This window comes from Indicator indicator, chromosome 21, assembly GCF_027791375.1.
Source record: "Indicator indicator isolate 239-I01 chromosome 21, UM_Iind_1.1, whole genome shotgun sequence".
Lineage (NCBI taxonomy): Eukaryota > Metazoa > Chordata > Aves > Piciformes > Indicatoridae > Indicator > Indicator indicator.
The window spans coordinates 2,343,460-2,368,620 of NC_072030.1; the positions used below are offsets into that span (position 1 = coordinate 2,343,460).

The following is a 25,161-nucleotide window of genomic DNA, read 5'->3' on the forward strand; positions in this document are numbered from 1 at the left end:
TATGGTACTTGGGAACATGGTTTCATGGCCATGGTGATGTTAGGTTGATGGTTGGACTGGATGAGCTTAGAGGGCTTTTCCAACCTTTATGATTCCATGATTATACATCTACAGGCAGAGATACTGTTCCCTCCTTCTGCCATCAGACCTCACCAGAAAGCTCAACAAAAAAAAGTGAGATCAATGCAGAGAAAAGTCCAGGCAGAGAAGAGACATTTATTCCATTTTCTCAGCCTTTCTGGCACCTCAGAAATGAAGGCACAGTGCAAGGTTATGACAACCTACAGGAAATTCAGGAGGCTGTACCTGAAAGTGTGCTCTTAAATGGTCACAAAGCACAGTGGCTGTGAGCCTGCCCGAGGGCAGGAAAATGAGACACTGGAATAATTTTCTTTAGCTGTCTGCTAACTCTCATCTGAAAAACATCTACTAATGGCTCTCTAAGATGGGCTTAACATGACTGAATTTTCATGTGCAGGCATAAGGTCACTGAACAGCTGGAAGGAAAATGGAAACTTGGGGGGGGAAAAAAAAAAGCCAATCTCTTATTGCTGACAACATGCCTGTTGGGAGCCTTCCCCAGTTATCATCATCAGGAAGTCAAGCTCAGCATGGCAGAAATATCTGCATAAGCAGGAGGTGGCTGTTCCACGAGGTGCAATTCAGAGATAAGGAATAAACACAACAGGATTAGCACGTGTGGCACATCTGTCACCTGCTCTGCAGTCAGCAGAGCTCCCTGCACCATGCTCCAGCACGGCATGAAGCCTGCTCCGTGTCTCTAATCCTCTGCAGCAGGTTATGCTTCGTTAGTCTGCAGTCCTGGGTGACAGAGCCCACACCAAACCTCCTCAAAGCAACTAAAAGGCAGCTGGAGCTTCTCAGTCTGACAGGAATAAGCCATCACCATGACACAGCCATGACACAGGAATAAGCCATCAGCCATGACACAGGAATAAGCCATCAGCCATGACACAGGCATGGCACAGGAATAAGCCATCAGCCATGACACAGGAATAAGCCATCAGCCATGACACAGGAATAAGCCATCAGCCATGACACAGCCATGACACAGGAATAAGCCATCACCATGACACAGCCATGACACAGGAATAAGCCATCAGCCATGACACAGCCATGACACAGGAATAAGCCATCAGCCATGACACAGCCATGACACAGGAATAAGCCATCAGCCATGACACAGGAATAAGCCATCAGCCATGACACAGGAATAAGCCATCACCATGACACAGGAATAAGCCATCAGCCATGACACAGGAATAAGCCATCAGCCATGACACAGGAATAAGCCATCAGCCATGACACAGGAATAAGCCATCACCATGACACAGGAATAAGCCATCAGCCATGACACAGGAATAAGCCATCAGCCATGACACAGGAATAAGCCATCACCATGACACAGGCATGGCACAGGAATAAGCCATCAGCCATGACACAGGAATAAGCCATCAGCCATGACACAGGAATAAGCCATCAGCCATGACACAGGAATAAGCCATCACCATGACACAGGCATGGCACAGGAATAAGCCATCACCATGACACAGGAATAAGCCATCAGCCATGACACAGGAATAAGCCATCAGCCATGACACAGGAATAAGCCATCAGCCATGACACAGGAATAAGCCATCAGCCATGACACAGGAATAAGCCATCAGCCATGACACAGGAATAAGCCATCACCATGACACAGGAATAAGCCATCAGCCATGACACAGGAATAAGCCATCACCATGACACAGGAATAAGCCATCAGCCATGACACAGGAATAAGCCATCAGCCATGACACAGGAATAAGCCATCAGCCATGACACAGGAATAAGCCATCACCATGACACAGGAATAAGCCATCACCATGACACAGGAATAAGCCATCACCATGACACAGGAATAAGCCATCAGCCATGACACAGGAATAAGCCATCAGCCATGACACAGGAATAAGCCATCACCATGACACAGGAATAAGCCATCAGCCATGACACAGGAATAAGCCATCACCATGACACAGGAATAAGCCATCACCATGACACAGGAATAAGCCATCACCATGACACAGGAATAAGCCATCAGCCATGACACAGACATAACTAACACGAGTCACCCATGTGTGACAGGGACACTCCTATAATCACAGAGTGGTTTTGGTTGGGAGAGACCTTTAAGATCATCCAGTCCAACCATTAACCCAGCACTGCCAGGTCACCACTAAACCATGGCCCCTCAGCACCACATCTCTGTTTTTTTCAGTCCATCCAGGGATGGGGACTCCACCACTGCCCTGAGCAGCCTGTTCCAGGCCTTAACAATGATTTTGAGGAAGAAATTCTTCTTCTTGTCCAACCTAAACCTCCCCTGGGGCAACTTGAGGCCGTTTCTTCTCTCCTCTTCTCGTTACCTTTCAGAAGCAAGGTATGGAGAGAGTAGAAGAACACAAAGACCCAGAACGTGACAGTTTTGGGGACAAGACAGCCTTCACTACCACAATTCTCTGACAGGCATGATGTAGTTACAGCATGGTGGGGGCTGGAAGGGACCTCTGGAGATCACCTAATCCAACCCCCTGCTCACCTAGAGAACACATGGAGAACACATACTCCTTGGATATCCTGGCAGCACCACTGTATACACTAAACACTTCACCACCACATAGCACAGCAGATAGCCAAGCTCATGATGCAAGGACACCAAACATCTTTTGATCTAGGAGGGCAGCCATGTGTGACCAAATGGCACCTGGCTATTGGCAGAGCTCTTGCTAACCAAGCTGTACAGCACTGGCATGGCGTACAGTTCAATTTGAAATGACAATAATGAAGTCAAATCACTCTGCTGGTATTCTGGATCACCTTCCAACCTTGCCTTCAGCTCTGTCTGCTCCCTCTCAAAGAGATGTGTCAGAGCTTCATCATACAAAACTCTGAAGGACTAGACACAATCCCCCCTGAAATACCCAATACTAGAGTCCCCCATTTCCTTCCCAGCAAAAGACCTGGAGTACAGTAAAAGTGGGGTGTTTCAGTTTGATTCTGTATCACTGAAAGAAAAGGTAAAATCTTGTCCTAAAAATGTAAAAAATTTAAGAGGATTCAATTTCTTCCCACATGTAAGGAAAAAACTGCTGCATCAAAAGATATGTTGCCAGCAGATGCAGAGAAGTGATTCTGCTACTTTGCTCTGGGGAAACCTCACCTGGAGTACTGTGTGAAGGTCTGGAGCCCTCAGTATAGGAAGGACATGGACCTGATGGAGCAAGTCCAGAGGAGGGGCATGAAAATGCTCAGGGGGTTGGAGCAGGTCTGCTACGAGGACAGGCTGAGGGAGCTGGGGGTGTTCAGCCTGGAGAAGAGAAGGCTCCAGGGAGACCTAATAGTGACCTTCCAGTACCTGAAGGGCTACAAGAAAGATGGAGAGAGACTGGTGTGCAAAGGCCTTAAGGGACAGGACCAGGGGCAATGGCTTCAAACTAGAGCAAAGAGGTAGAGATTGGATGTTAGGAACTGCAAGTTTGCTGATGACACCAAGCTGTGTGGTGCAGCAGACAGGCTGGAGGGAAGGGATCCATCCAGAGGGACCTGGACAGGCTGGAGGGAAGGGATCCATCCAGAGGGACCTGGACAGGCTGGAGAGCTGGGCACAAGCCAGCCTCAGGAGGTTCAACAAGACCAAGGGCAGGGTCCTGCAGCTGGGTGGAGGCAATCCCAAGCACAAATCCAGGCTGGGCAGGGACTGGCTGGAGAGCAGCCCTGAGGAGAGGGACTTGGGGGTGCTGGGGGATGAGAAGCTCAAGAGGAGCTGTCAGTGAGCACTTGCAGCCCAGAGAGCCAAGCAGAGCCTGGGCTGCAGCAAGAGAAGTGTGGCCAGCAGGGCCAGGGAGGGGATTCTCCCCCTCTGCTCAGCTCTGCTGAGACCACTCCTGGAGTACTGCATCCAGTTCTGGAGCCTCTGTTACAAGAGGGATATGGACATGCTGGAAGGTGTCCAGAGAAGGGCCACGAGGATGAGCAGAGGGCTGGAGCTGCTCTGCTATGAGGACAGACTGAGAGAGTTGGGGTTGTTCAGTCTGGAGAAGAGAAGGCTCTGAGGTGACCTTCTTGTGGCCTTGCAGTATCTGAAGGGGGCTCCAAGAAAGCTGGGGAGGGACTTTTTAGGCTATCAGGGAGTGACAGGACTGGGGGGAATGGAATAAAGCTGGAAGTGAGGAGATTCAGGCTGGACATGAGGAAGAAGTTCTTCCCCATGAGAGTGGTGAGAGCCTGGAATGGGTTGTCCAGGGAGGTGGTTGAGGTCCCATCCCTGGAAGTGTTTGCAGCCAGGCTGGATGAGGCTCTGGGCAGCCTGCTGTAGTGTGAGGTGTCCCTGCCCATGGCAGGGGGGTTGGAACTGGCTGAGCCTTGTGGTCCCTTCCAACCCTGACTGATTCTATGATTCTATATTCTACACCATGAGGGTGGTGGAACACTGCAACACGTTGCCCAGGAGATGGTTGGGGCCCCATCCCTGGAGATATCCAAGGTCAGGCTGGACAGGGCTCTGGTCAACCTGACCTAGTGGAGGATGTCCCTGCTGACTGCAGAGGGGTTTGGACTGGATGACCTTCAGTGGTCCCTTCCAACCCAGACCATTCTGTGATTCTGTGACTCTTGTTTCCCACATTTTGGGGTTTTAACAAATACAGTCTTAAGAATCAAATATTTTTCTGCTATAAACACTGAAAGATAAGAACTGCTAACTGCTGTTGAGGCAGAAAAGGATATAAACTGGCACATCTGTTAGATCCAAATCACTGCACAAATAAACAGAATCATTATCAATTACAAATATTATCCCCTTACTAAATGCATTTGCTGTACACATGAACTATCCAAGTCAAAATAAATAATCTTTAAAACCCAGGGCCCTATTACAGATAAAATTCCTTCCTGTAGCTCTGTTTTTCTTACTTAAAGAGTAACTATTATGTGTCAGAGCTGAAATCATGCCCAGAGGCAGAGAAAGTTCTTTTGCATGCTACTTTTATGACACTTTTCACTCCTTGGCAACAAGTGATTAAGCTCCACAGCTCTTTCTGCTCTTCTGAAAGTTTTCACCAGATGTTTTGGTTAACACAACAGAAAGTCCCTCTGCAAGTTATTGTGACATCAGAAGTTAAGAGATATATATGAATGTGCATAGCTATCAAAACCAGTGTGGCCAGCAGGGTGAGAGAGGTGATTCTGCCACTCTGCTCCAGTGAGACCTCACCTGGAGTACTGTGTCCAGCTCTGGGGCCTCCAACACAACAGAGACATGGACCTGCTGGAGAGGGTCCAGAGGAAACCACAAAGATGAGCAGAGGGCTGGAGCACCTCTCCTGTGATGAAAGAATTGGGTTGTTCAGCCTGGAGAAGAGAAGGCACCAAGGAGATTTGAGTATCTGAAGGGGACCTCCAGGAAGGCTGGGAAGGGACTGTTCAGAAGGGGCTGTGGGGATAGGCCAAGGGGCAGTGGTTTGAACCTGGAGCAGGGCAGAGTTAGGTTGGACATCAGGAGGAAGTTCTGCACAATGAGGGTGGTAAAATACTGGAACAGGTTGCCCAGGGATGTGGTTCAGGCCTCATCCCTGGAGACATTCAAGCTCATCCTGGATGTGTCCCTGGGCAGCCTGCTCTAGCTGGAGGTGTCCCTGCTGCCTGCAGAGGGTTGCACAAGATGCAACTCAATACAATCTGTGATGCTGTGAAACATGCTTGAAGAGAAGGCTACCCAAACTCTCTTTGTTATTCATTTGAGCTGGACAGCTACAAAAAAAGCTTTGAATTTCTTGTCTATCAGACAAGCAAGTATTTCTCATCTGCCACCTGAACAGGCATACTCACCCTGCTGCAACAGCAGGAGGGATGACCAGGATGAGTTTAAGTCGTGCTTCATGCAGAGCTTCAGAGAGGTGAATGAGCAGGTGAATCAACTCCCTGAAATATAAAGGTATTGTTAGAGAGAAAGGGCAGTAAAGCTGATCCATACATTGACAGGAGCAAATTAACAAGTAACAGCAGAAATAATGGAGAAAATGCAGATGGCAGGGGAGCCAAACACAGAGCAGAAAAAAAGCGATCAGAGGTTTGCCCTCATCCAGCAGTCAGAGCACTGACCTGCTGCAGGCAGTCCTAGGTTTGAGAGTCACTTGCTCTGATGATCACCCTGCAGATAAAACATTCCCCAGCTGTATTTTAATCTAACTACACACTGCCAGTGTGCAAACCCAGAGCATCTTCCTAGAGGGCCTGGAGCAGCTCTGCTGTGAGCACAGGCTGAGGCAGCTGGGGCTGTTCAGCCTAGAAGGGAGAAGACCCCAGGGGGACCTTAGAGCTACTTTCCAGTACCTAAAGGAAGGCTGGAGAGGGACTTTTCATAAGGGCGTCTAGAGACAGAACAAGGGGGAATGGTTTGAAGCTGAGGGAGGGCAGGTTAGACTGGAACCTAGGAAGGTGTTTTTCAGCATGAAGGTGGTGAGACACTGGAAAGGGTTGCCCAGAGAAGTTGTGGATGCCCCATCCCTGGAGGTGTTCGAGGGCTGTGCCAAACAGCTCTTGACAATGAGGTGTCACTGCCACCTGCATCTCTCCTCTGTCAGTTACAGGAATCAGCTTTTGGGCTGTCTGCAGCATGTACTTCTGCCACTGTTGCTCTGGCAATGCTTTCCCTCCCATTTCCTTCTCTTACACGTTCCACATTGTGTCACTACTCAGACAGATCAATCACAGCAAAGAAAACCTCTCTCCCATAGGAACACATTGAAAGACTGCAACTCTGAACAGACATTTATTGACCCCCCCACACACATCATGGCTCTCCTGCCACAAGCTCATCAAAACCAGCATTAAAACTTGCTACACCTTCCCCACTGCTTTGTGTCTCATGGCCAGGTGGCCTTTGTAGCTACCAGACTGCAGTATGAGCACACCCTTCATTAGCTGTCAGAGAAGCTAGATGCAAGACCAGTCTGATCTCTGGCACTGAGATTATTCTACACTGTTCATTAGCCCACATCTCTCTTCTCTGCCTGGCTGCCTTTTTCAGCTGTAGGAACTTTGAGACCTCTACACTAAGCAAAACATTGGCTGACTTGAATTATTTAAAAGGTGAGGGGATAGAAGGAGAGGCAGAAAAGGATAAAAGCACCTGACAAAGGTGCAGAGCAAGGTAACATCTTTTTAATTTTCATTTAGATACAGGGCTAATAACCTTGTTCCTACTCTGTATCCTCACATCTGTCTCAGCTCCTAAAATTTTGCCAGTCTAGATAGCAATGCTTTGAATCATGAGAAGAAAAGCAATTGGAATAATTTGGAACCAGATGCAGATAAAGAAGGGGGGAAAAAAGGAAAGTGAATACAAAATTAAAGGTTTCCCCTTTCCTTGGAAATCTCAGAGACTGAGAATTAGCCAGCAGAGGTAAAAATTCACCCACAAAAGCAGTGACTGCACCAAAGTAGCGTATTTTAATCCCAGAAAGCCACACAGCTTAGAACCACAACCTGCAACTGTGACCAAAGGACAGAGATTGGTGGCCTGAGGAAGGGGCAGGAGTGCAGTTCTATTTTCTAGCTAGCAGGACTCTAACTGAAAACAGACTCCAACAAAAGAGCCACTTTTTCTCCTCCCATCACCAAATCCAAGCTGTGTAGCTCTGGCCAAAAGATAATTAGCTCCAACTTGGACAATGCCCTGTAACACTCCAGGCTTGGGGAAGAGTGGCTGGAAACTTCCAGGTAGAAAAGGACCTGGGGGTGCTGGTCAACAGCAACTGAACATGAACCAGTGTGTGCCTAGGTGGTCAAGAGGGCCACAAGCATCCTGGCCTGGATCAGCAATGGTGTGGCCAGCTGGATGAGAAAAGTGATTGTTCCCCTGCACTGGGCACTGGTGAGGCTACACCTTGAGTCTTGGGTTCAGTTTTTGGTCCCTCCTTCAAAGAAGGACATTGAGGGACTGGAGCAGGTCCAGAGAATGGCAAAAAACCAGGGAAAGGGTCTGGAGAACAGGGCTGGGGACAAGCAGCTGAGGAAACTGGGGTTGTTTAGCTTGGAGAAAAGAAGGCTGAAGAGACCTTACTCTCTAGAACTCCTTGAAAGGAGGCTGGAGCCAGGTGGGGCTTGATCTCTCCTTCTACGTAACAAGTGATAGGACAATAGAAAATGGACTCAAGTTGCACCAGGGGAGCTTTAGGTTGACATTAGAATAAACTTCTTTGCTGAAAGGGTTCTCAAAGACTGGAACAGGCTCCCCAGGGAGGAGGTTGAATCCCCATCCCTAGAGGTGTTTAAAAGACACAGAGTCATGGTGCTGAGGGCCATGGTTTAGTCCCAGCCTGGGCAGAGTTAGAGAACAGTTGGAATTTATGATCTTAAAAGGCTTTTCCAACCAAAATGATTCTATGAAGAAAAGGGGCAACTATACAACAACAGATTCTTGCTCAAGAAACCCAGATTAACATCTACTCATTAATCTGTCAAGCCAAGACTCTGGGTCCTAAAAGCCTTCCAGCAAATCAGCCAGGATTCATGGCTAAAGGCTTCATTTAGGTTCATTTCCATTTGTAGGCCAAGACAAATAAATCAAACATGCACTCTCTCCCTCACCCCTAAACAGCCATAGCAGAATGCTCATTGTGTGTGTGCTATAAATTCACATTTTACTGTGTCCCCACAGTGCTTCCCAGGCTTTTAAGCACAATATTCTCCCATCCTACTACTGGTAATTTAGAAAGAAAAGCTACTGACATTTTAAACATTATAATGAGGTACAGGAAAGCAAGAACAGAATCAGTCTTCCTGAAAAGGCTTCATTAAATATTTACTAGAGACTTCAACATTGTCAAATTTAACTTCAGAGTAGCTACTAAAACACTGGCAGCTTTAAGACTATCTTGAGCTAATTAAGGTCTACTTCTTTCCTACTATTTCAGGCCTTCTACTATTCCTGCCATTTGATAGGCAAATTTTCCAAGTGTTCATCATCTCAAAGTATCTTGTGCTCTCTGCAAACCTCCAAATTTTCAGCACTCCAAAGTTTGAGGGAAGCTTCTATTTTCAGAATTCCCCTTTTCCAGCACTGTTCAGGACACTTTGAGGTTCCCTTTCCTTCAGTGCACAGCAGTGGGCTGTAGGTTTGTCTGAGAAGCCTTGCAGAAGACATTAGAAAGAAGTTTTTCACCATAAGGGTGGTGAGAAACTGGAACAGGTTGCCCAGGCAGATGGTGGAAGCCTCATCTATGGAGGTGTTTAAGGCCAGGCTGGATGTGTCTGTGAGCAACCTGATGTAGTGTGAGGTGTCCCTGCCCATGGCAGGGGGTTGGAACTGGATGATCCTTGGGGTCCCTTCCAACCCTGATAGTTCTATGATTCTGTGAAAATACACAAAGCTGTTAAATCCTTCCCTGCAGTTCCACAACACTTCACAACTCTGCAACTTTCTAACTTGAGCCACTTTTATTGTACAACTTGGTAGTCAGTACTCCCTCAAATTTATGCCTTGTCAAGAAACTTGGGCAGAGTAAAGCTGCCTGCTTTGAGAAGAAATTGCCCTTTTGTGCCATTACATTGCGTAGTTAATACCGAGAAGCTGCAATGAATTATGGCAAAACTTTGATTAATAGATTAATTTTTCAGGGACTAACATGAAGCATAGAACTGCCAGAAGAGCTTTTTGCTCCTCTACTCCTACCAGCGTTAATAAGATGTCTGAAGGTCATCTTCTGCATGATACCAAGAGCCTGCAACACGTGGGGACAGAAAAGATGCCGTTGTACAGATGGATTCTGTGTGGTGGCAGTGCCATCTGTCAGCTGCTGCCAGCCTCATCAGAACACTGTGAGTGCTTTCTCTTGGATGCTCTGACATTCTGATGGCTGCATTCATGTCTTATGCACAACACAGAATCAAAGAATGGTCCAGGCCTGAAAGGACCTCCAAAGCTCATCCCATCCGACCTCCCTGCAGTCAGCAGGGACATCGCCAACTAGATCAGGTTGCCCAGAGCCCTGTCCAGCCTCACCTTGAGTATCTCCAGGGATGGGGCCTCAACTACCTCCCTGGGCAACCCGTTCCAGTGTTCCACTACCATCATAGTGCAGAACTTGTTCTTAACATCCAATCTAAATCTGCTCTTCACCAGCTTAAAGCCATTGCCCCTCACCCTGTCCCTGCAGGCCTCTGCAAACAGTCTCTCTGCAGCCTTCTTGTAGCCCCTTCAGGTACTGGAAAACTGCTCTAAGGTTTCCCCAGAGCCTTCTCTTCTCCCGGCTGAACACCCCCAGCTCCCTCAGCCTGTCCTTGTAGCAGAGCTGCTCCAATCCCCGGATCATTCTCATGGCCTCCTCTGGACCTGCTCCATCAAGTCCATGTCATTCCTATACTGAGGGCTCCAGACCTGGATGCAGCACTCCAGGTGAGGTTTCCCCAGAGACATGACTCAGGCCTCTAGAGGGAAAAAAAAAAAAATCCACCCAACAAACCCACAAGTGAGTTTAGCAAGAGAGACATCATCCTGTCTAGCTGGTGCCTAAATAAGCAAGAGAACCTTTGCTTGCTCAGTTATCTCAACAGCTCTGCCATGTACACTTCTAAACTTAAATGCCACAGGATAAATAACCTGGAGTATTTTATTGCAAAATCAGACAGTTCTTTAATTAAGGAGCAGGGTTGAACTACAAGCAGCACTGAAACACATTAGCATTGAGGTATTATCTGCATAGGATATGTTGGCTGACTTAGATTTTTGTTAGGATACCGACTCCCTATCTGTTAGAATAAAAGATGGGCAGCTGAATACTTTTTTTCCACTGAAAAATGACTTTCAGGGTGAGAGAAGACAGCATCAGTTAGGAGCAGCCTTTCATCTAAGGTTAAATTTGACCTCACTGTGATTTGTACAGCAGCAATTCTACTCCCAGAAATCACAGGAAAAAAGTAGGCTCCAGTACTATGAAGGGTACTTCAAATTATCTCTATTAGATATCCACAGGAGCCTGAACTGGCCAGTGAAGCCTCCCTAGAACTTGGGTCCCCACATATATCAAGATTATTCAGGTTTTTCAGACACAACAGGTGCCAATAGCATCCTGGGGTGCATCAAGAGAAGTGTAGCCAGCAGGTCTAGGGAGGTTCTCCTTCCCCTCTGCTCTGCCCTGCTGAGACCACATCTGGAACACTGTGTCCAGTTTTGGGCTCCCCAGTTCAACAGAGACAGAGACCTGCTGGAGAGACTCCAGTAGAGAGCAATAAGGATGAGTGAGGGCCATGAACATCTCTCCTATGAACAAAGACTGAGAGACCTGCTGCTCTTCAGTCTTGAGGAGAGAATCAGAGAGGGGATCTGATCAATGTTTATAAATAACTGAGGGGTGGGTGCCAGGATGAAGGGGCCAGGCTCTTTTTGGTGGTGCACAGTAACAGCACTAGGAACAGTGGGTATAAGCTGGAACGCAGGAGGTTCCACCTCAGCATGAAAAGAAACTTCTTTGGTGTGAGGATGCTGGAGGCCTGGAGCAGGCTGCCCAGAGAGGTTGTAGAGTCTCCTTCTCTGGAGAGATTCCAAACCCAGCTGTGATCCTGGGCAAGCTGCTGTGGGTGTGCTTGTTGAATTTAGCAGGGGAGTTGGACTCGATCTCCAGAGGTCCCTTCCAACTCCCCCTGGGCATTGTGCTCCTGGGCAAGCTGCTGTGGGTGCCCTGCTTTGGCAGGGGGTTGGACTGGATGATCCCCAGAGGTTCATTCCAATCCCTAACATTCTGTGATTCTATGATTCTTTTCAGCATCTAAAGATAAGAACCTAAGGCCATTTTATCCCTCCAAAGGTCTACAAAGCATGCATACAAGACTGCTGTGCAAGACCTGAGGCATCTAGGACCCTGCATGTAGAGCCAGAGACCAGGCTGCCTAGGACACCTAACATGAAACCAGATAGATATATTTAGGCACATAATTCTCTCATATAAAATTTATACTGTTGCTAACATCACCATTTACATGAATATGCAAAAGCAAGCAGCACAAAGGATTGATGTAATTTCAGACTTCAGTCTGCTGAGCATTACAGAGCAATTCTAACCCTCAAATTAGAATGCCTAGAAGAATTTTTTGTTCTTGAAAACAAACAAAACAGAATGAGGTGAATCCTGCTTAAGAACATGTAAAAGAGAAGATGCATGGTGAGGCTGGAACCACAGGATTTCATGTCTTAGTGGATGCCTGCAACATAATTTCTTAGCAACCTTTCACCTTATCTGCAATGCCAGCTAGGATAAAGAGGAAACTGAAGGCTCATCAGGTAACTCCTCAGGCCCTGCAGGAAGAATTTCCATTTGTTTCTAATTTGGAGCGAGTACCCAAACCCTCAATATTTGCCAGATACATGCAAAGGGCTGACAGAGAAGTGTCTAAACCTGCCTCCTTTTCAAATGCTCAGTGATCACAGGTTCTTACAGAGGCTGATCACAGGCTGCATGGGTTACAGAAGCTTTGCAGAGAGCTAACACTGCTACTCTGTTACCTGGGGACACTCAGAAATGGCACTGTCATCAGATCTTTAGGCAGTGCAGTGTTTCAAGCCCCAAGACCACGGCGAGAGTATGAGTTATGAAGATGTCATTGTGCCTCTTTAATCCAACCAAAACTCATGTGCAGCTACTGAAAAAAAAAGCTATCTCATGGGAACACTTGCTCAGCTGAGGTCTGCTGAGAAGAGAGTTTCAATTAGTCCAGCTTTCTACTAAATGAAGTGGTGCATACTCATAACCCAATTTAATAGTGAGTTAGGACCCTTCATTTTCAGGTTTCCAGATTCTTTTGCTTCCCTCAGGAAATACTGATGGACTCTGCTAGAAACTATCCCTGCACACTGTGTTAGAGAGCGGAGGCTGATTCCATAACCTGTGCTGTATTAACTGCTCCCACATGGCTAAGGTACTGCACTGGATGGGTCTTTTCTATAACATTACTAACAAAATAACAGGAATCTATCATACACACGAGCCTAGCTTCAGCTTGCTGCCTAGATTAATCTTCCTCAGAATCGCAGCATGGTGTAGATTCAGAAGGGAACCTCTGGAGACCATCCAGTCCAACCCCCCCTGCTAAATCAGGGCACCCACAGCAGCTTGCCCAGGAGCACAATGGCTGCAGGGGGTTGGAATCTCTCCAGACTTCACAACCTCTCTGGGCAGCAGCTTGCTCAGGGCTCCACCACCCTCACAGTAAAGAAATGTCTCCTCCTGGTTAAGATGGACTACTTGTACTTCAGAAACAAACAAATATACATACAAACCAAACAAAACCAACCAACCAAAAACCCAAACAAACAGAACCCAACTGATTTTTCGTCTTCTTTTTAAACTAAATCATGTTCACAGTAAATAATCAGACCATACTGTATCAGCTGGGTAGGCTTGTCTTGTCAGATAGCTCTGCAAGCAGTTTGAAGGTACTCTCTGTTCCCAGCAGCATCATTGTGATCTGTTGTTCCTTCACCTAGAAGTAGGTTAAGCTACTTTCAGGTGTTTCACCTTAAAGGACCTGAATCAGGAATTAAAACAGCTGCTTTATGTGGAGCATAGACAATTGCTGTGCTGTGAATGCTTCACATCTCCAGAGCATGAGGGTTCATCTCTGTGCTGACACCTCCCTTCAGCTGACCCTCACCCTTCCAAGGCTAAGAAGATGCTTTACCAATGTTGTCACTCTGGAAAGCCAAGGTTTGAGAAGAAAGCTCAGGAACCACTCATGTCACAATGCTGCCACTCTGTGGGCTGAAGGTGTCATGGGCTGCTCCAGTGTTTCTGTGGCACGGACAAGGGAAGCAAAAGACAGTCCACACTTGCCCTAATGAGGGGTGACTCTGCTCTGCTATTCAGAAGGCATTAACAGATCCCAAAGGAAGAGCCCTCGATGTGCAGTACAAACCACAGGCCAAGGTGCCAGCTTCACTTAAAATCATAGAATCACAGAATTGTCAGGGTTGAAAGGCACCTCAAGGATCATCCAGTTCCAACCCCCTGCCATGGGTGGGGCACCTCACACCACAGCAGGTTGCTCACAGCCACATCCAGCCTGGCTGCAAAACCCTCCAGGGATGAGGCTTCCACCACCTCCCTGGGCAACCTGTGCCAGTCTCTCACCACCCTCGTGGGGAACAACTTCTTCCTAACATCCAGTCTGAATCCACCCACTTCTAGTTTTGCTCCATTCCCACCCAGTCCTATCACTACCTGACATCCTAAAAAGTCCCTCCCCAGCTTTCTTGTAGCACCCTTCAAATACTGGAAGGTCTCCTCTGAGCCTTCTCCTCTCCAGACTGAACAGCTCCAATTCTCTCAATTTGCTTCCATAGGAGAGGAGCTCCAGCCCTCTGCTCATCCTCATGGCCCTTCTTTGGACACATTCAAGCACTTACAATGACAAATTCAAATCCACAAGGACACGTTCAAAAGCTGCTTTAAAAGAGCTGGTTTTTAGGAATTGCACCCTAGAGATTTATACTCACCTGTGCTTTTGGTTTCCCAGCTGACTCCAAACTTCAACTACAAACCCATCAAAATTTTCATTCTAAATAAAGGGAATTACAACAACAAAGAGTTAACCACCAGACTTATTCATGATGCTGGTATCAGAGCTGACAAAGCACACAGTTACTGGGGTGCTGCTGTACTATCACAGATTGAACATGCTTTGTGTTCTTATGCCAGCTGCCTCTTAAATGCAGCAATTCATGAAGAAGTCAAAAAAGCACAAATTACTTAACATGCAAAAGCTGAAAATCTCTGTTAGTTATCCCAGAATCCCAGCATGGTGGGGGTTGGAAGAGATCTGTGGACATCATCCAGTCCAACCCCCCTGCTAAAGCAGGGCACCCACAGCAGCTTGCCCAGCAGCACAATGGCCAGGGGGGGCTGCAATCTCTCCAGACAAGGACACTCCACAGGCTCTTTGGGCAGCCTGCTCCAGGCCTCCAGCACCCTCACACTAAACAAGTTTCTCCTCATGTTGAGATAGAACTTCCTGGGTTCTAGTTTGTGCCCACTGCCCCTTGTCCTGTCACTGGGCACCATTGACAAGAGCTTGGTGCCATCCTCTTACCCTTTAGATACTGCTAAGCACTGATAAGAGGAGACTCTAACCATGACTTCTATTCCTGCAGGATAAACCAGTGGGCATCAGATTAGGAAAATCCAGCCATTTGTTAAGCAAATCATTTGACAGACATTTATATGCATAGTCAGAAAAAAACCACAAGCTCTTCAGTCTGAGGATGGAAATGCTAACCTGGGCACAGGCAAGATTCCAAACATCTCCCACAATTAATCTCACTAATTCCTGTTTAGCTTAATCAAGGATACTACTGTAGTTGAATGGCCTTTCCTTGAGAAGCCAACTTTTACTTGTTAGGACCTGAAAGTGCTTTATCAGTCACAAACGTAAAGAAACTATTCAGTTTACCTCTACATCCACCTTCCTCTAGAGAACATTAAGAGTGCTTTCCATCATGTAGAAAGTGAGAACACTTTTCCTGGCAGTAATTAAGCAGGCTGCCAAAAACTCACCACTGAAGTTGAACGTCTTCTGGGTGCAACTTGTCAGGTCCTACACATTCATAGCTCTAAAGCCATTAGCTAAAGGCTGCCTAGAGCACCTTAGCAAACAGTAATGACTCTTCAAAGGAAATCCTCTCTTCTGCTCTCCTCAGTTTCTTGGGTTAAAGGAAACTGCTTTACCAAACCTGAGCAGAACTGTGCAGTTACAGATATCCACTGAGTTACTGTGAATATAATTGTTCAGAGGACTGCAAGCACTTCTCCTACTAGTATAGGTTGAGAGAGTTGGGGCTGTTCAGCCTGGAGAAGAGAAGGCTCTGGGGAGACCTTAGAGATGCATTTTAGTATCTGCAGGGGACCTACAGGAAGGCTGGGGAGGGACTGTTCAGAAAGGCCTGTGGGGATAGGACGAGGCGCAGTGGTTTGAAAGTGGAGCAGAGAAGATTTAGGTTGAACATTAGGAGGAAGTTCTTTAATATGATAGTGGTGAAATGCTGGAGCAGGTTCCAGAGATGTGGTTGAGGCCCCCTGGAGATGTTCAAGGTCAAACATGAACACGGGCCTCTGAGCAACCTGCTCTAGTTGGAGATGTCCTTGATGACTGCAGGGGTATTGGATGTGATGACCTTTGAGGGTCCCATCCAACCTGATGCATTCTGTGATTCTGTGATACTCAAAGTGGCTCATTGGCAGTGGCACATTGAGTGTGCTCCTGTAACACAGGAAACAGCACTCATTGCACCCATGACCCTTCTTCTGCCTCTCAAAAGCACCACTAACCAGTTGAGTCCCTGCTTAACAGAACATTTCTTAACAGGAATGTAAAAGAAAGTTGGCTGCTCACTAGGCAACCTCCACAAGAAGTTAATCAGGTCTCCACTACTGCCTCAGCAACACTCAGCCTGTCAGCTCTTTGGAATAGTTTTATCATTCACAAATTCTGGCAGGCAAAAGTCACCAGTGCAGCTGCCAAGGATAACTCAAGGTTATGCTGCTCAGGCTGATGCAGTCTCACTTTAGAACTAGTTAACTGCACTAAGTGTTGCTATACTCCACAGTAACAGGGATTGGATGCAGACTAGGACACACTACTAAGAATCCACCTTCACTGATTGGTTTGAGCAGCATTTTGGTTTACAGAACAGAAAACTCCTGGAAATGAGAAAACACCCATTACAGAAGGAATCAAATATCATCTCACACTGTTTCAGAAGCATTAGCAAAAAGTCTCTTTACCTTGGCTAGCAGAACCACGTTCTTGGAAAGCTCCTCTATCTCATCCTCACTGTTAAACACACTCTCGAAGTCGTGGTAAGCCCAGCCATCAAACAGAAGTCGAGGCACTGTCAAGCAAGGTCATCAATCAGCAGTGAAAAGTAAGAATTTATTATCACAGAATCACAGATTGGTTTGGGTTGGAAGGGACCTTAAACATCACCTAGTTCCAAGCTCCCTGTCATGGGCTGAGACACCTCGTACTAGACCAGCTTGCTCAAGATCCCATCCAACCTGGCCTTGAACACCTGAAGGGTTGGAGCCTCCACAACTTTTCTGGGTAGTCTGTTCTAGTGCACCACCACTTTGGTGGTGGATAATGATGGAAATGGACTATTTCTGCAGCAACAGAATACAGCAGATACAAGCAGAGATGCCACTGAACACCACAGCTCACAAGTAAGATCTGTGCTCTTTTACTTGGACCAACTTGAGCAGCACAGATAAAATGACACCATAGAACACGCTGCTTCATTTTCCCTTTAGTTAAAGGTCAGCACTGATGCAAGTGTTAAGAGACCTTCACTTGGTTGAACCATCTCAGCTGAACTACCCCTCAGGGTCCCAGGTAGAGTCTACCAGTGTGAAGCAGCAATTTTTCTGTGAGCTGGGCATCTCCCCTACCACAAGAAAGAGATAGAAGAGCTCACCTCGAACTCTGACCTGTTCTTTTGTACATAGCCCTGCATTATTTCACTCTTCTATTCATCTCAGGACCCTGTGAAGGGAGAGTGTGGGGAGGACAGAGCCAGTCTCTACACAGTGATGTCCAATGACAGGACACAGGGCACCAGGTGGAAGCCAGAGCAGAGGTGGTCCCATGTGAACATAAGGGAAAACTTTTTCACTGTGAGGGTGGCAGAGCCCTGAGGCAGGATGGCCAGAGAGGATGTGGACTCTCCTTCTCTAGAAACATTCAAAACCCTGTTCCTCTGTAACCTGCCCTAGGTGATCCTGCTCTGGCAGGAGGATTGGGCTCAATCTCCAGAGATCCCCTCCAACCCCTAACATTCTGTGATTCCATGAGTTTTACTTTGGCAAACATGGGCACCTGAGCTCACATAATTTCTTTTTGTAGCCACACAAAACATTAAAAACATAGTCAGGCAAGAGTGAGGAAAGCTGCTGATGGCATAGTCGACAGTCATGCACTCTGGAAAAGCCAACAACTCCTACAGAGCTATGTGGTTGCCGTTTTCCCTACAGACACACCACAGCACATCACCTCACAGCTTGAAGGGAAGAAGAGCAAAAGGACTTTGCTGCCACCATGCAGGGAAGTCTGACTCACATTTAGATAATTTTTTTTTCCTTTTAACTAAGCCAAACCCCTGAGCGACAAGTTTGAAGATTGCTCCCCCAGGGTAGGAACATGGTGTTACAAACAAATTACCCTCCAGAGAGGGCTCTGTGACCCAAGGTTCATCCAGAGACAAGAGGTTAAGGCAAAACATCAGGGCACCAACAGGATCAACACTTCAGTTACTTAACTGGACTTCTGACAAGGGCAAAGGAGATTGAAGCTGAAAGAAGGGAGATTTAGACTGGAGATTGGAAAGAAATTCTTGACAGTGAGGATGGGAAGACACTGGAACAGTTGCCCAGGGAGGCTGTGGCTGCCTCCTCCCTGGAGGTGTTCAAGGCCAGGTTGGATGAGGCCCTGAGCAAGCTGGGCTGTTGGGAGGTGTCCCTGCCCATGGCAGGGGATTGGAACTGGAGGATCTTTAAGGTCCTTTCCAACCCAAACCATTTTATGAATCTATGAAACTGACCCTAGTTAGTTTTTATTTCTCTTCTCAGACTTCTTCCTTTATAAAAATGTGCTATGATAACATCCCTATCTCCCATATACACCCAGAACAAAGCCTTCTTCAGCTCTGCTAGCCATTAAAGAAGATAAAAAAAAAAAGCCCTGACAAACATAAACCAGAGGCTCACCTATTTTGATGGTTTTGGAGGATTTTCTGACATCTTTCATCCAGCCTGTCAAGCAGTATCAAGAGAACAACTGTTAAAACATAAACGATGTTGACAATGACAACTTCAAATAATGTGGCATAGTTTCACTCTCTTTATCTTCCTGCCACAGATAGCAGGCTCACAACACCTGCTCTGCTGCACTGAACCTGAAGTTCTTCACTTTCACCACAATGTAACTGGCATTTACTACACTCTTACAGTTCTCTCTCCCCAGCCTCTCCCTCAATTCTGCCTCAGCAGGGAAACTGTCTTAGTGCCTGCTCAGAAGAACACTTCTGTAGTCACCAAGCATCACCCAGGAGGAATTTTTTTTATGTTATTTTATTTTATTTGATGTTACTTTATTTTATTTGATGTTATTTTATTTTATTTCATGTTATTTTATTTTATTTGATGTTATTTTATTTTATTGTTAAAAGGTATTTTCATGTGTCCCACCCATTCCTCTTGGCAGTCAGTGCACTGGAAACGTGTCAGCAGGCACCAACATGGTAAGAATTGTAGCTGTTTCAAATGACATCCCACAGTCAGAATCAAAGCCATAGACTACATAATTCATTAAGAATATATTAATTCATTAAAAAGATATTAGTTCAGAATACATTAATTCATTAAAAATATATTAAGAATATATTAATTCATTAAAAGGTATTAAGAATATACTAATTCATTAAAAATATATCAATTAAGACTATATTAAGAATATATTAATTAATTAAGACTATATTAGCTGAAACTTGATGCAGGTTTCTTGACAGTGAAGGAAAAAATTCTCTTCTGCTTAAATTTATTTTCCATTCCCAAAACAAAATCACCCAAAGATTTTTGCAAAGGCAAAAAACAAAAAAAGGCACAACTGCACAGTGCAGACTAAAGAGTTTTTGCCTGTCCAGGGTCTTAGTCCCTTCTTTGTCTTAAAGAGGGGCTTTGTAGACAGCCCTGGTGAAGAATCAAGCTTTCTACTTACTCTTCGGACAGATAAACCATGGACATATGTGGAAGCAGGTAGGAACAGGAAGGAGTTCACTGAATAAAACTCTCCAAAACCAATGGGGTGGGTTCAAGTGTTTCACCTTGAGGCAGAGCCTGAAAACCTCACATGCATACATCAGCAAAGCTGCCTAGATTGCTCCAAGATCAGCAATGTGACTTGCAGTGCAAAAGAAAAAGCAACCACCACCTTTATCAGCATCATGGAGGCCAGTGAACTGGAACCTCTCCTTCCCTCTCCTCCTCACTTGCAACCAGACTGGTGAGATCAGTGTAAATTTGGTTCCAAATATTTTAGCAATGTCATAGCCACGGCTGTTCCACTGGCAAAAGAAACAAGAGAAGAAAAAAAAAGTGAGAGGCTGAAAAGCAAGACACACAGCTCACTTTACTGTTGACCAACACAAACTCTTTAACGAAGAATCATTAGCTGGATCCCCATTTGTTAGTGTGAGGCAACTTTCTGGGACATGATTTTTATTTAAATAGCCTGGAGACTCTGATAGTTACACAAAAGGCAATCTGCAAACTCACCTCAACTACAGGAATTTGCATGTAAATTCCAACAGTTCTGAAATTATAGACTCTGCATTTAGGTTCAAGAGAACTTCACACAGGTGAAAATTTATAGGGCAGTGAAAAGGACTGAAAAGCATCCTCTGATCAAAAGGAAGAGACATTCATTATTCAAGAGAGGATGCTCTGAACAGTAGGATTGGATAGTAAAAAGAGATCGATTTTACAGCAGCATAAAATTTTTTACTGTTTATTTAGAAGGTTCAAGCAGTTTGCTGCATGGTGTGAGGACAATTAATAGCCCTGCTGTTCTGACTTAACTGCAGCTTCACATGGCTCAGCAAGGACAAGAGAACACTACGGTCTCTGGTTCACCAGCAAGGAGAAAAGCATTATCGCAGACTCCACAGCCTCTCTGGGCAGCCTGCTCCAGGACTCCAGCACCCTCACAGCAAAGTTTTTCCTCATGTTTAGGTGGAAGTTCTCATGTTCTAGTCTGTGCCCATCACCCTGGCACTATCACTGGGTGCTACAGAAAAGAGATCGGTCCTAAACATGACCTAGATCTTCTCCAAAAGACAGATGGGAGAAGAAGGGTTGGAGACCACCTGAATCCCAGCCCTCAAAAAAAATCTCCTGGCTATTCATCTGTATTTGAGCAGAAGTTCCTATGATTCCTATAATGCTTTTAAAGCAGGGGTGCAAGTCTGCAGATTAGCACAACATGCTGTGTATTCATTCCAAGCACCAATTTTATTCCTTCTGAAAACTTACAGGAGTAACATATCCCAGAACATCTCCTGAGAAATGTCTTTCCTTTGTCTTCTTGGAGCAGTAACTTCTGTGTTCCAGTATAACATCCTTTGCCTTTGGATCCACAACTACCAGCCCCCTCTCCTGTACAGTTTTATCAGAATGCAGTGTCTGGGGGAAAAAAGAGAGGTTTTAGACCCAACTGGGCAAAACAGCCACTTTCAATAGCAACACACTCCAAAGAGACAAAAAACAACCACATCATTAAACTCTGAGCACTCCTTTTAAATGATACAGAGCACACTGATTTAAAACTGAAACAGGAAAGTACTCAGGAATTATTTGTCACCATCAGCAAACTTTGCTTGCAAGGCAAAAAACCCCATGTAAACAAAAGCATAAAAATCAAGAAGCAGTAAGATTAAAGAACATCCTTCACCACAGCTCTGCTCTCCAGCCAATGTTTTCCAGTATGTTACTCCAAAAGTGATACAAAGGGTTGAGGGTTTCTTAACTAAAGATTTGAAGACAATTTTTAAACTGGACATATTTTAGACTTCACTGAAGGCCAAGGTTCTGAACACCTCTCTTGAAGGAAGATCTGCTTCAACTAAGACAGCACAAATAGTTTCAACAGAGAGAAACAGAGTGAGGAGGCCCAATGCAGTGTGCATGGTGAGTACACAGAATCATAGAATCGTCTGGGTTGGAAGGGACCTTCCAATTCCCCTGCCATAGGCAGGAACACCTTCCACCAGCCCACATTGTTCAAGGCTTCATCCAGCCTGGCCTTGAACACCTGCAGGGAGGGGGCATCCACAACCTCCCAGGGCAACCTGTGCCAGTGTCTCCCCACCCTCACTGGCAAAAGTTTCTTCCTCATCTCCAGTCTCAATCTCCCCTCTCCCAGCTCAAAGCCATTGCCTCTCATTCTGTCACTCCCAGCCCTTGCCAAATGTCCCTCCTCAGTTCTGCTGTAGCCCTCTTCAGGTACTGGAAGGCTGCTCTAAGGTCTCCCTGAAGCCTTCTCTTCTCCAGGCTGAACAGCTCCAGCTCTCCCAGCCACAGGGGAGGTTCTCCAGCCCTTTAAGCATCTTCATGGCCTCCTCTGGATCCTCTATCAGCTTCAGGTCCTTCTGGTGCTGGGGGCCCCAGAACTGGAAGCAGTGCTGCAGGTGGGGGCTGAGCAGAGCAGAGGGGCAGAATCTCCTCCCTGTGCTGCTGCTCTCCCTGCTTTGGCTGCAGCCCAGCACACAGATGCCATTGCTGGCTCCTGGGGAGTTTGTCACCCCCAAGGCCTTCTCCTCCAGGCTGCTCTCACCCAGCCTGGATTTGTGCTGGGGTTTGCCCAACCCCAGGTGCAGGACCTTGCACTTGGCCTTGTTGAACTTCATGAGTTTGGCTTGCACTCACCCCTCCAGCCCGTCCTAGTCCCTCTGGATGGATCCCTTCCCTCCAGCCTGTCAGTCTGACCACACAGCCTTCTACTAATCTATTGACCAGTGTAAGGACTGTAAGAGAGGAGGCCTGTCCTACCTGCAGACTAGATTTTCTTCCTGGTTAAGGCAGAGCAATACAAACTATGAGAGATGTATCTACATAACAAAGGATTCACTATGCTTAGAAGTTAAGGGAGAGGATTTTGAACATGCCTCCATTTGTTAACAGCCCAACGTGCTTAGCAATTCTAAGTACACATAGCTGCTATGTGCACTGGTACATACACATCCCCTTCACACTCCCTCTTTCCCTTGCCCCGCTCTGCCTTCTTGCAATTCTGAAAGAAACCAGGCAAGAAACAAGAACATGCTCAGCAAGTTAAAAGGGACTTCAGCAACTTGGCTTCATTTGCTCAGATTGCAAAGGAACTGCTGGTTAGAAGGCTCCTCAAGATCTTCTATCAGGATACAGCCTTCCAAAGATGAAGACACCTTCCCTTCCACAACTAAGTGACCCAGTGCTCCTGGCCCAACTACTGCTCCTTGACCCCCTTCCCAAAGGGATGGATGAATGGATGTCTCTTAGCTATGCTGAGGGGACTAAAACTTCCTGTTTCTTTACCAAGCACAGGGCATAAAGCTCCAGGAGCCTACAGAAGCTGAAGGGAAAGACAGTTCCAAGTAGTCTTATTTATGAGCCAAAGCTTCAATGGAAATGCATGGATACTTTTAACACTGATTTGACAGAACCAGAGTCCATTTCCCAAGGTTCACAGGATCACAGGATGTTAGGGGTTGGAAGGGACCTCCAAAGATCTTCAAGTCCGACCCCCTGCCAGAGCAGGACCAGAGAATCCAGCACAGGTCACACAGGAACACATCCAGACAGGGCTTGAACGTCTCCAGACAAGGAGACTCCACAACCTCCCTGGGTAGCCTGCTCCAGGGCTCTGGGACCCTTACAGTAAAGTTCTTCCTCATGTTGAGGTGAAACCTCCTGTGCTGGAGTTTCCATCCATTGACCCTTGTCCTATCCCAGGGTGCAACTGAGCAGAGCCTGTCCCCTCCCTCTTGACCCCCAGATCTCAGATATTTATAGACATTTATTAGATCCCCTCTCAGTCTTTTCCTCTCCAAACTAAACAGCCCCAGGGCTCTCAGCCTCTCCTCACAAGGCAGTGTTCCAGTCCCTTCATCATCCTTGTAGCCCTCCCTTGGCCTCTCTCCAGCAGATCCCTGTCCCTCTTGAACTGGGGAGCCCAGAACTGGATGCAATATTCCAGCTGAGGTCTCACTAGGGCAGAGGTTCACTTAGTTCACTGCACATGTTAGGTAAATGAGTACTGCAGTTATTTCTCTTACCTTCTCCTCCAGCTTTTTCGCAGCACCTTTCTTTGCATCTGTTTTTGACAGGGTACCTTTAGCAAGCCAGCAAATCATGGTCAGACAAAGTGAAGTACAGAGAAGCCTCATGGTGGTTTTCCCCATGTCAAGTTTCTCCTGCCCTGCAAATAGAAGGATTCATATCTCTGTGACCAGAAGAATGTAATAGTTCAATTCTGTTCTGCTGTCTAAGAGAAGGAAAGCAAATGTCTTATCTTCTGCCTTCTAGAATCATACTTCTTATGACATCATTGTTTTAACAGTGCTTTTGCTCTGGCAGCAAAACAGCAGAGCATTTTAAAAGATTCCTAGGCTCAAACACCTTTTTTTTGTCCCTTGTTTTAGTAGGTGTATCACAGAGGAGGTGGGTTGGACACTTGCAGCTTCCCTTTTAAAGAATCCCTAAAGAACTATAATGCTTTACAGCTGAAACTGAGATAAATGTCTCCTGCCCAAAACAATAATAGTAGCACCTTACCTTTTCTATAGCAGGTAAGAGAGATCATTTTTTTTCTGCTCCTGCCTAACCCAGACAGCAAGTCACCAATTCATTAAGAGAGAGAAAGAATTGCAGCTATATGCTTATAGCTATGTTCCTTTACTTCAACAGTAATTTTGCCTTCAGCTCCTTTCCAAGGCAGTGATGCACATAGAATGGGGAAAACAAAACAAAACAAACAGGGGAAGAGTGATTTTGGCAGTTTGTCCCAGCTCCAGATAAAAGAACCATGACTAAAGAACAGATTTCCTCAGTGCTATTCAGCTATCACACCTCAGTGTGACAGAGGAAAGACTTGACAAAAAAGGTTTCAAACACAGCCAGAGCTTGTTTTCCGACCTCTCCACACTCTTGAGTTGCAAGGGTTCTCCAGCCTAGTCCCCAGAAGCAAATAAGAAGAAAACAGAGAAAAAAAAATATTTAACATTAGGGGAACCAGGGCAAAAGGAGGTAGAATACCAGAAGGAGGAAAAGCAACCAGTACTAATTCTAGATATCCTACATATCACCTGGAGCACTGCATGCAGTGGTGGTCCATGCTGTACAACAGAAGATGTGGACAGGCTGGAAGGAGTGCAGAGAATGGCCACAAGAATGACCAGAGGACTGGAAGGGCTGCCATGTGAGGACAGGCTGAGAGCTGGGTTTGTTCGCCCTGGAGAAGAGAAGGCTTAGGGCAGACCTTAGCACCATGGACCAGTCCATAAAGGGTGGCTAACAGGGGGAT

General features: G+C 46.3%; 1 protein-coding gene across 1 annotated transcript in view; it reads right to left on the reverse strand.

The window, feature by feature from the left end:
* The window catches only part of CHID1 (chitinase domain containing 1), a 138,939-nt gene extending 114,878 nt beyond the window's left edge, over positions 1–24,061 (reverse strand). The window contains exons 1-7 of the mRNA XM_054390583.1: positions 23,915–24,061; positions 21,135–21,284; positions 20,035–20,167; positions 18,813–18,857; positions 16,836–16,942; positions 14,552–14,613; positions 5,890–5,982 (exon numbers count right to left, since the gene is read on the reverse strand). Of these exons, the coding sequence (XP_054246558.1) occupies positions 5,890–5,982; positions 14,552–14,613; positions 16,836–16,942; positions 18,813–18,857; positions 20,035–20,167; positions 21,135–21,284; positions 23,915–24,040 (716 nt within the window). The 5' untranslated portion in view covers positions 24,041–24,061. The remainder of the gene's footprint in view (positions 1–5,889; positions 5,983–14,551; positions 14,614–16,835; positions 16,943–18,812; positions 18,858–20,034; positions 20,168–21,134; positions 21,285–23,914) is intronic.
* Between the last annotated feature and the right edge of the window lie 1,100 nt (positions 24,062–25,161).